This window comes from Thermobia domestica, chromosome 16 (assembly GCF_964235325.1).
Source record: "Thermobia domestica chromosome 16, izTheDome1.hap1.1, whole genome shotgun sequence".
Classification (NCBI taxonomy): Eukaryota; Metazoa; Arthropoda; class Insecta; order Zygentoma; family Lepismatidae; genus Thermobia; species Thermobia domestica.
Genome location: NC_137469.1, coordinates 184,996,255 through 185,008,256, shown reverse-complemented (window position 1 = coordinate 185,008,256; position 12,002 = coordinate 184,996,255). Strand labels below are relative to the sequence as shown.

At 40.5% G+C, this 12,002-nt stretch overlaps 3 protein-coding genes across 3 annotated transcripts; all 3 read left to right on the top strand.

Annotated features, from left to right (window-relative positions):
- Positions 1-5,033: 5,033 nt before the first annotated feature.
- On the top strand, positions 5,034-6,956 carry LOC145672716 (uncharacterized). Its single transcript, XM_081741890.1, has one exon. The coding sequence runs from the start codon at positions 5,034-5,036 to the stop codon at positions 6,954-6,956; it is 1,923 nt and encodes a 640-aa protein (XP_081598016.1).
- A 185-nt stretch (positions 6,957-7,141) lies between these two features.
- LOC145672715 (uncharacterized) lies at positions 7,142-9,619 on the top strand. The gene has a single exon (XM_081741889.1). The coding sequence runs from the start codon at positions 7,142-7,144 to the stop codon at positions 9,617-9,619; it is 2,478 nt and encodes an 825-aa protein (XP_081598015.1).
- Positions 9,620-9,708: 89 nt separating this feature from the next.
- On the top strand, positions 9,709-10,224 carry LOC145672714 (uncharacterized). The gene has a single exon (XM_081741888.1). It carries the CDS (start codon positions 9,709-9,711, stop codon positions 10,222-10,224), a length of 516 nt encoding a protein of 171 aa, XP_081598014.1.
- The last annotated feature ends 1,778 nt before the right edge of the window (positions 10,225-12,002 follow it).

Sequence of the window (12,002 nt, the reverse complement as noted above, 5' to 3'; positions counted from 1 at the left end):
CATGTCTGTTGTTATAGAGCGTTGACTTTGTATTATATAAAAATATGCGCTCCTCGTATACACGTGAAGATTTTTCCTGTTTCACATCCTCTGAAGAGGTGTCAGGTCTCACAACGCATTCTCGGCCAGCAATGTTTTCCAGTGCTTTCTGCCTTGCATGTCTGTTGTTATAGAGCGTTGACTTTGTATTATATAAAAATATGCGCTCCTCGTATACACGTGAAGATTTTTCCTGTTTCACATCCTCCGAAGAGGTGTCAGGTCTGACAACGCATTCTCGGCCAGCAATGTTTTCCAGTGCTTTCTGCCTTGCATGTCTGTTGTTATAGAGCGTTGACTTTGTATTATATAAAAATATGTGCTCCTCGTATACACGTGAAGATTTTTCCTGTTTCACATCCTCCGAAGAGGTGCCAGGTCTCACAACGCATTCTCGGCCAGCAATGTTTTCCAGTGCTTTCTGCCTTGCATGTCTGTTGTTATAGAGCGTTGACTTTATATTATATAAAAATATGCGCTCCTCGTATACACGTGAAGATTTTTCCTGTTTCACATCCTCCGAAGAGGTGTCAGGTCTCACAACGCATTCTCGGCCAGCAATGTTTTCCAGTGCTTTCTGCCTTGCAAGTCTGTTGTTATAGAGCGTTGACTTTGTATTATATAAAAATATGCGCTCCTCGTATACACGTGAAGATTTTTCCTGTTTCACATCCTCCGAAGAGGTGTCAGGTCTCACAACGCATTCTCGGCCAGCAATGTTTTCCAGTGCTTTCTGCCTTGCATGTCTGTTGTTATAGAGCGTTGACTTTGTATTATATAAAAATATGCGCTCCTCGTATACACGTGAAGATTTTTCCTGTTTCACATCCTCCGAAGAGGTGTCAGGTCTCACAACGCACTCTCGGCCAGCAATGTTTTCCAGTGCTTTCTGCCTTGCATGTCTGTTGTTATAGAGCGTTGACTTTGTATTATATAAAAATATGCGCTCCTCGTATACACGTGAAGATTTTTCCTGTTTCACATCCTCCGAAGAGGTGTCAGGTCTCACAACGCACTCTCGGCCAGCAATGTTTTCCAGTGCTTTCTGCCTTGCATGTCTGTTGTTATAGAGCGTTTACTTTGTATTATATAAAAATGTATGCTCCTCGTATACACGTGAAGATTTTTCCTGTTTCACATCCTCCGAAGAGGTGTCAGGTCTCACAACGCATTCTCGGCCAGCAATGTTTTCCAGTGCTTTCTGCCTTGCATGTCTGTTGTTATAGAGCGTTGACTTTGTATTATATAAAAATATGCGCTCCTCGTATACACGTGAAGATTTTTCCCGTTTCACATCCTCCGAAGAGGTGTCAGGTCTCACAACGCATTCTCGGCCAGCAATGTTTTCCAGTGCTTTCTGCCTTGCATGTCTGTTGTTATAGAGCGTTGACTTTGTATTATATAAAAATATGCGCTCCTCGTATACACGTGAAGATTTTTCCTGTTTCACATCCTCCGAAGAGGTGTCAGGTCTCACAACGCATTCTCGGCCAGCAATGTTTTCCAGTGCTTTCTGCCTTGCATGTCTGTTGTTATAGAGCGTTGACTTTGTATTATATAAAAATATGCGCTCCTCGTATACACGTGAAGATTTTTCCTGTTTCACATCCTCCGAAGAGGTGTCAGGTCTCACAACGCATTCTCGGCCAGCAATGTTTTCCAGTGCTTTCTGCCTTGCATGTCTGTTGTTATAGAGCGTTGACTTTGTATGATATAAAAATATGCGCTCCTCGTATACACGTGAAGATTTTTCCTGTTTCACATCCTCCGAAGAGGTGTCAGGTCTCACAACGCATTCTCGGCCAGCAATGTTTTCCAGTGCTTTCTGCCTTGCATGTCTGTTGTTATAGAGCGTTGACTTTGTATTATATAAAAATATGCGCTCCTCGTATACACGTGAAGATTTTTCCTGTTTCACATCCTCCGAAGAGGTGTCAGGTCTCACAACGCATTCTCGGCCAGCAATGTTTTCCAGTGCTTTCTGCCTTGCATGTCTGTTGTTATAGAGCGTTGACTTTGTATTATATAAAAATATGCGCTCCTCGTATACACGTGAAGATTTTTCCTGTTTCACATCCTCCGAAGAGGTGTCAGGTCTCACAACGCATTCTCGGCCAGCAATGTTTTCCAGTGCTTTCTGCCTTGCATGTCTGTTGTTATAGAGCGTTGACTTTGTATGATATAAAAATATGCGCTCCTCGTATACACGTGAAGATTTTTCCTGTTTCACATCCTCCGAAGAGGTGTCAGGTCTCACAACGCATTCTCGGCCAGCAATGTTTTCCAGTGCTTTCTGCCTTGCATGTCTGTTGTTATAGAGCGTTGACTTTGTATTATATAAAAATATGCGCTCCTCGTATACACGTGAAGATTTTTCCTGTTTCACATCCTCCGAAGAGGTGCCAGGTCTCACAACGCATTCTCGGCCAGCAATGTTTTCCAGTGCTTTCTGCCTTGCATGTCTGTTGTTATAGAGCGTTGACTTTGTATTATATAAAAATATGCGCTCCTCGTATACACGTGAAGATTTTTCCTGTTTCACATCCTCCGAAGAGGTGTCAGGTCTCACAACGCATTCTCGGCCAGCAATATTTTCCAGTGCCTTGTGCCTTGCATGTCTGTTGTGATAGAGCGTTGGAATTTTATTATGCTCGTCGTATGCACTAATAAGTGCGCAAATAGCATCTTTGCTGGCGGGGAGAAAACATTTATTTTCACTTTCTCTCACCTGATGTCGCTTAAATCGAAATCTTACGAATTTTCTTTCCGAAATAGAGCATGTCTAAACAAGATAAATCTCATAGGATCGTTCAGAACATAGGAAATGAGATTAGATCTGAGATTTTGTCTGTGGGAAAAATCGTTGAGAATTTCCTACGGTTTATCTTATAGCGTATAGCTTGCCTAACAGTTTGGGATATATTTTAAGTATGGCGATTTTCACTTGATATCAACCTACCATCGTCATCTGATATTTAATTATCATTCCTTGTTATTGATACTGATACAGGGCATTTTTTGTATAAATATCATGAAATTCGAATTTTAAAAAGTCTGCAAAGCGTGTTTACTCATTTTAAAAGGGAAATCTATATGTCAAGCTTCATCTTCCTTAAGAAGGATAATAAAACTCAATAGCAAAATTAAACACAAACATACAGCAAATGACTAAACAATTTGAAATCGGTGCCTATTTTCATTTGGCTATCGAGGCAGCATCGCCAATTTATTTCGTTTATTAGGCATTCCAGTTGATAGTCCAAATGAAATTTTCTATGGCACAACCCAGCATAAGTGGTTAACAATCTTTAAAGTATAATATGAAATTAGTTTCAAAATATTTTGATTGTTTGCTATTTTCGCTTGAATGTCGACCCAATGCCGTAACTTTAATTCTTCTATTATTTATTCCAGTTGAAAGCACGCGCGAAAATTTCAAAGCACAATCCAGCAAAAACTATTCATAATTGTTAACGTCTAATTTGAAACTACTTTGTAAATATTTTGAGTGGTGGCTATTTTCATTTGACCATTGACCTTCAAGCCAGATAGCATTTTTTTCGTTTATTATGTATTCCTGTTGGGAGCACAAGTGACTTTTCAGTTGTACAATCTAACAAATGTAGCGCAATCATTAATTAAATGCTAATTTAAAATTAATTTTGATAGTCGTTTTCACTTGACAGTCAAATCAGCATTGCCTCTTTATTTCCATTATTATGTATTCCATTTCATAACACAAATGATAATTTGAAAGTCACAATCCAGTACGAACTTACCACAGTAGTTTTGAAACTTTTGAAGTATATTTTACAAGATGGCGATTTTCACTTGATGTCAAGCCAGCATTGCTACCTTTTTTTTTTTTAATTAGCATTCTCATTTTGATCAGAAAGATGAGAAATCTCAACAGTATAAATCCCTACGAACAATTAACAATCAGTAAAGTCTAATTTGTGTCTCCAAGAGAGATCAATTTGAAATTAGGTTGGAAATATTTTCATTGGTGGTGATTTTTGCTTGACTAATCAAGTCAGCACCATCACTTTATGTCATTCATTATTTACGATAGCACAAACGAAAATTTGGTCCCTTCAGAATCCAATACAAACTGTTGGTGTATATAGCAGTGGATTTTGTTCAGTTTTAAAAACGTATTTTTTTTCTTTCTCGTGTGTGTTGTAACCAAGAAAGCCAACAGTTCCCAAGAACTATGGTCCCTCTCACCCCCATCCATTGACTTTCGCCCTCATAGCAGGGGTAGTGGACAAAGGAAGAAGCAAGGGACATTTTCTTCTTTTGGGTTGGTTCTTTTTAAAATCTAACCGAAAAAGAGTAGGGCAGTGGACAGTTAGCAACTGGACATTGAAAACATAGGCTGGGAGCAAGCAGCTCAGCCGCGATTAAACATTGCATTTCATGTAGCATTCATAAAAATCATATTCTTGTCGCAACAGCGCAATACAAAGACATTATCTACGAACATTAAGTGTTATTGAACTATATCAATCCGTCACACAATTATCATAATAATTCAACAACGCTTGTAATGTAAATAGTTAATTGTAGATTTGCTTAGTGTTAAATATACGGTATATCAAACCGAACGTTCCGTCGTGTATCTGTGGATTGAGCTTGGCCCTATGAACATAGTCCATTACAAATCAGGTCCTCCGATCATACAACAGTTCTTTGGTCCACACCGGGCCAGATACGCGTTCGGGACTCGAAGTGTCGGTTCGTGCAGCAATTCGCGGCAATAACAGTGGTGAAAAGAACACAGTGCAGAACAGTTTGTATTAAATAAACAGTGGTGGTGCTGATATTACAGTAATTACCATAAAGAACATTTAAAAAATCAACATTTCAACTGGACCATCGAGGCAGCAGCATCTCAGCAGGCGTGGCGTCTACATCCAGCAGCAGTTACAGGTCGGTAAGTAACTTCTGGCTTATCCTTTCCTTGTTGTTTTCCCTATTCAGTGTTTATTAAAATGAGTGGGACACAGCGTTTAGTGCGTCAGCGGGGAGCATACAAGGGACAAATGAGTCGTATGCAAGCATTTGTGAGTGCATTCAATGAGAGTGAAGCAAGTATTGAAGAAATTAAGACACGTCTCGAACATCTGAACTCAGTGTGGTCTAAGTTGCAGGAAATACAAGATGCAATAGATATCGCACAGGATGGTGAAACATCAGATGAAGCAAGAGGAGAAATTGAAGACCTGTATTTCTCTGTCAAGGCTAAAATGCAAGCGTTTGTAAGTTCGCACGAACAGAAGCATCAATCGTCAGTAAATAACAACACATCTAGTTCATCACAGGTTCATACGCCTATTAAACTACCGACAATTCAGCTGCCAACATTTGATGGTGATTACAAGCAGTGGCCTTCGTATGAAGACACATTCAAATCGCTTATTCATAACAATCAGATGATTCCAACAATTCAGAAGCTGCAATATTTGAGAGCGTCTGTACACGGAGAAGCGCTGCAATTAATTCGGAATCTTCCCATAACAGAAGCTAACTACTCGGTGGCCTGGCAGTTATTGGTGGGAAGGTATTCAAACAAGAAGCTTATTGCCGCAGCATACGTTCAAGAAATCCTGCACATTCAACATATTCAACGGGAAGGTGCAGAAGAACTTCGAGCTTTCGTCAACACGGCTTCAAGCAACTTAAACGCACTGCAAGCTCTTGAAACAGACGGACAATTAGCAGACATAATTTTAGTGCAGCATTTTGTTTCTCGATTGGACAATAACTCCAGAAGGGCGTGGGAATTGGAAAACACAGAATCAAGATTTCCCACTCTTTCTGAGCTATTCTCGTTCCTAGAGAAAAGGTGTCAAGTTTTAGAAACTATCAAACCCAAGCACAGTGAAAGCAAGCAAGCTAAAGTAACTCAAGTTCAAATAAAGTCGAACAAGCCTAATTACATGAAAACGTGTGTGTCAACAGTGTCGCATGAGTGTTATTTTTGTAAAAAATCACATGCTTTATATTCGTGTCCGTCGTTCATTCAAGCTAGTGAAAAACAGAAAGAGGAATGCGTTCGCAAGAACAAACTTTGTGTAAACTGTCTGCGAAAAAATCATGTAGCGGGTGAATGCAAAGCAAGCTCGTGCAAGAAGTGTGGAAGGAGGCACAACACATTGTTGCATTTCAACACAAGAACAGCCAGTTCATCCCGACCATCCGAAGCGCGGCAGGGAGAGGAGAACACCAACAATGAAGAACCATCGTCATCATCACAAGCATCATACTGCACGCTCAAGGGGTTGCATACCTCGCAGGTTCTTCTATCAACTGCAATGATTAAGGTTCAAGACAGTGCGGGACAATGGGTCACCTGCAGATGCCTCTTGGATAGTGCCTCACAGAGTCATTTCGTATCAGAAGACTTGGTGCAGCGTCTCAGATTAAGAAAGCAAAGATGTCACATCCCGATAGAAGGCGTAAACAGCGCAACATCAGAAGCACGATTCAGTGTGGGTATTTCCTTGCGTTCCATGGTAACGTCGTTCGCAACTGATATCAGCTGTTCAGTGTTGCCACGTATCACCAGCAACTTACCATCGCATCCCGTTGACTGCAGAAACTGGAACATTCCCAAAAACATCGCATTGGCTGATCCTACCTTCAACATACCTGGGAAGATTGATCTGTTATTGGGTGGAGGATTATTCTTCGAAATTTTGAAACCAGAACAGAAGACGCGCCAAGGAGCATTTCCTGTGTTACAGAATACAGAGTTTGGATGGTTAATAGCAGGTCAAATTCCACAACAGCACCCCACACATTCACCAGTGACGTCATGTTTCACTAGGACGGAAGACGATCTTCACCATCAGCTTCGCCGTTTCTGGGAATTAGAGGAGTTTACTGCGAATCAAAGTCATCAGGGGAAGTAGCTTGCGAAAAGCATTTTAAGGAAAATACCACGCGGGATGAAACAGGCCAATTCACCGTGCGCTTGCCTCTTCATGAAGATCGGAATCTGCTCGGAGACTCACTACAGCAAGCAACGACGCGATTCCATCAAGTAGAGCGTAAGCTGCAACGTCAATTGGATTTACGTGAATCGTACGTAAGTTTCATGGACGAATACGAACAGCTTGGCCACATGGAGAAGATAAATGAACAACAACAAGAAGAGAGAGGAACAACGTACTATCTCCCTCATCATGCTGTTCTGAAGCCCACAAGCAGCACAACAAAATTGCGCGTGGTTTTTGATGCTTCAGCCAAATCTAGCAGTGGGAAATCATTAAATGACATCCTTATGATTGGCCCAACAATACAAGATGATCTGTTCTCCATTATATTGAGGTTTCGAACACATTCAGTGGTTTTTACAGCGGACATTGAAAAAATATATAGGGCAATCAGAGTGCACCCTGACGATACGCCACTGCAGCGTATTCTCTGGCGAAGATCAAAAGATGAACCTGTTAAGCTTTACGAACTAAAGACCGTCACCTATGGCACAGCTTCGGCGTCATTTTTAGCCACTAGATGTCTCCAGCAGTTGGCAGAAGATGAAGCCACATCATTTCCCAAGGCCTCAGCAATATTACGTCAAGACTTTTTCATGGATGACCTTGCAAGTGGGGCAAATTCAGTGGAAGAAGCATTAATTCTCCAAAGAGAATTGATTGCATTACTGCAGAAAGGGAACTTCAAATTACGCAAATGGTGTTCTAACAGCGCAGCGTTGTTGGAAGCAATTCCACCGACTTACAGAGAGATAAACTTCCCTGTTCAATTTCAAGACGGCGAGGGAATAAACACTTTGGGATTATCTTGGGATCCCGAGAAGGACAAATTCTTTGTTAAGAACAAATTAGCTCCTCCCACGAGTGAAAAAGTGACAAAGCGACAAGTTGCATCTATAATAGCAACGATTTTCGATCCGCTTGGGTTGATAAGCCCAGTAGTTATCAATTATAAGTGTTTCTTGCAGCAACTGTGGCTACAGCCAATACAATGGGATGACGAATTGTCTACAGAATTAATCGCAAGATGGCAGCAGCTGCATCGATTACTACCAACAATCAACACAATACAAGTAAACCGGTTCGTCTTGATTGAAGGCAGCATTCAGCGAATTGAAATACACGGGTTTGCGGATGCAAGTGAAATCGCTTATGGAGCATGTGTATATGTTCGTTCAACTAACCATAAGGGCGTAACAAACACTCAATTGTTGTGCTCAAAGTCACGAGTGGCACCTGTTAAGAAGGTCACGTTGGCCAGACTGGAATTGTGGGCCGCATTAATGTTGGCTCAGTTAGTGCATAAGGTAGTACCTATATTGCATATCAAGGTAGACAACGTTTATTTATGGACCGACTCACAAATCGTCCTCGCTTGGCTTGCGTCTCCGGCTACAAGGTGGAAAACATTTGTTGCTAACAGGGTTGCACAAATACAAGAAATAACGCATATTAGTGACTGGCAACACTGCCGCTCGGCGGACAACCCTGCAGATTTGATATCACGAGGTGTTAAACCCAACGAAATACAATGTAAGACGTTGTGGTGGCATGGGCCACCATGGTTATCTCAATCAAAGAGGTTGTGGCCGTCATCAATCAAACCAACACCGGAAGATGTACCAGAAGCCAGAAAGATAACAGTCTTGAGCGTGACCAGCCAAGAAAATCACACAAGCATAATAAACAAGTTTTCGAAGTTATCAAAATTAGTACGTGTAATGGCATATTGCCGAAGATTTATTCAAAATGCCAAAAGGGGAAACGAAAAAACTACAGGTAATCTGACGTCCCTTGAATTGAACGCTGCTTTACATACGTGCGTCCGCATGACACAAGAAGAGGAGTACAAGCAGGAAATTAAAGAGTTATGCAATGGAGGGCAAGTTTCGACCAAGAGCCCCTTGAGAAATTTAAGTCCGTTTCTAGACGAGAATCAACTTCTTCGAGTAGGTGGCAGGTTGGAACACAGCAACCTTACATATGATGGCAAGCACCCTCTCATCCTACCACCGAATGCTCATTTAACAAAGCTTATTATTGAATCGGAACACATCAAGCTTCTCCATGCCGGCCCACAGTTGTTAACAGCTTCGTTGAGACAACGATATTGGATAATCAGATGCAAACAAGCAGTTAAGAAATTTACACATCACTGCTTGACATGCTTCCGTATGAAGGCCAAGTCTATCACGCAACAGATGGGACAATTGCCCGCACCCAGGGTACAACCAACAACACCCTTTTTGAACTCAGCAGTGGATTACGCAGGGCCTATTGTTATCAAATCTGGTTCCGTTCGAAACAAATCCACTCGCAAATGTTATGTAGCAGTATTTGTTTGTCTTGCCACGAAGGCTATTCATCTGGAGTTAGTTAGCGATCTCACCTCTGAAGCTTTCATTGCAGCATTAAGAAGGTTCATTGCAAGAAGGGGTAGGTGCGCCAATATTTACAGCGACAATGGCACTAATTTTGTGGGAGCAAACAATACATTAAAGGAGTTATACCGCATGTTCAAATCAGATGCGTTTCAAACAAGCATAGCATCAATGAATACTCTTGCTCCGAAGAGATAAGATGGCATTTTATTCCACCACAATCACCGCATTTTGGCGGCCTATGGAAGGCAGCAGTGAAGTCAATGAAGTACCACCTAACAAGAACAATGAAGAGCGCAATTCTTACATTTGAAGAGCTGAACACTTTGCTAGCACAAATTGAAGCGTGTCTCAACTCACGTCCCCTCACCCCTCTTTCCGACAATCCTAATGAAAGAGAAGTTCTTACTCCTGGTCATTTCCTCATAGGGAGACCCCTTACCTCCTTCCCTGAGCCAGACCTAACTGACCTGGCAGGAAATAGACTTAGCCGCTGGCAGCGACTCCAGAAATTACATCAACACATCTGGCAGCGCTGGTCCACGGAATATTTAAATGGACTCCAACAACGCAACAAGTGGTTCTTTCGAGAAGAAAACATTCGCCCAGGCACCCTGGTTTTATTGAAGGACAAAAATCTTCCCCCACTCACATGGAGAATGGGTGTCATTGAATCAGTACACCCCGGGAAGGACTCAGTTGTTAGGGTTGTTAGTGTAAAAACTGCTTCCGGGATTTTCAAGAGGGCTGTAAACAATCTCATTCCCGTACCTCAAGATTGTGCGAAGGTTGGTCAGAGTTAATCTGACCAAGAGGGGGGAGTATGTTGGTGTATATAGCAGTGGATTTTGTTCAGTTTTAAAGACGTATTTTTTTTTCTTTCTCGTGTGTGTTGTAACCAAGAAAGCCAACAGTTCCCAAGAACTGTGGTCCCTCTCACCCCCATCCATTGACTTTCGCCCTCATAGCAGGGGTAGTGGACAAAGGAAGAAGCAAGGGACATTTTCTTCTTTTGGGTTGGTTCTTTTTAAAATCTAACCGAAAAAGAGTAGGGCAGTGGACAGTTAGCAACTGGACATTGAAAACATAGGCTGGGAGCAAGCAGCTCAGCCGCGATTAAACATTGCATTTCATGTAGCATTCATAAAAATCATATTCTTGTCGCAACAGCGCAATACAAAGACATTATCTACGAACATTAAGTGTTATTGAACTATATCAATCCGTCACACAATTATCATAATAATTCAACAACGCTTGTAATGTAAATAGTTAATTGTAGATTTGCTTAGTGTTAAATATACGGTATATCAAACCGAACGTTCCGTCGTGTATCTGTGGATTGAGCTTGGCCCTATGAACATAGTCCATTACAAATCAGGTCCTCCGATCATACAACACAAACCTAGCACAAATTTTGGACAATAACCGCCTTATACAGAGTCGTTTTGACGTATATTAGCGTCATACTAAACGCTTGCCTACTGCAGGAAACAAATGTTAGTTTAACTCTTTAGTATGACACTAATTAGCCGTCAAAACGTTTATGCATAATACTGCTTGTAGAGGATCCAAGAAAGCTTGAACAAGACTCTTGTTCAAGACCATTCAAGAGTATTTCATGAAAAAGACGTCAGCACTGACGTCATTTTTGTCTTGAATTCAATAGTTTCGTTCAAGAAATTTCGTTTCGGTCTTGTTCTAAACAATCCAATTCAAGAGCATTCAATAGCCAATCAGCGCTCGAGTTGAGTGCAGGAAAATAAACAAAACAAGTTTGATGGCGTTGTGAGACAGAGAGCCAGTTGTTAAGAATAAGAATAAGAATAAGAATTATTTATTGTCGTTAAACAACATGATATTGTAATAGACAACGTCAAAATTTAAGTTTGCATACATGTAATATTTAGAATTTTAATTAATCAATACAATATTTTATATTTTACACTTTTCTATTCTAATCCTGAAATTTCTTCCTGAAATTCTGAAATAATATATATACACTTTTCTAAGCCACTTTTTACCAAAAAAAAAAAAAAAAAACATTTAAAATTTTTAATTTCCATTTCTCTCACTCGAAGTGGCAATAGATTATACAATTTCATCCCTATATATTTATAACTATTTTGAGTTTTGCACAGCCGCACATGGGGAATATTTATTTCATTTTTGCGCCTTGTATTGTGTTAGTGAACACTACTTCGAGTAACATAATTAGTACAGTTTTCTTTGATAATATGTACAAGGACGGGATGGTCATTATTTCAAAATCTTTGAAAAAATGTCTACAAGATTCTCTCTCTGGAATTCCTGTTATCGTTCTTATCGCTCTTTTTTGCCACTTAAATACTGTTTGTGCCCCGAAAGAATTATCCCATAACAGTATGACATACGACAGATGAGAGTGAAAGAAAGCATAATATGCAGTGATTAATAGACTTACTTACATATATTTTTAATTTACGTAACACATATACTGCCCTTTACAAAGTTGCATAGTATGCACATTCCAGTTTAATTTCGTATCTAAGTATATCCCTAATAGATTAACTGAGGAACATTGTTAAATAAATATCTTTTC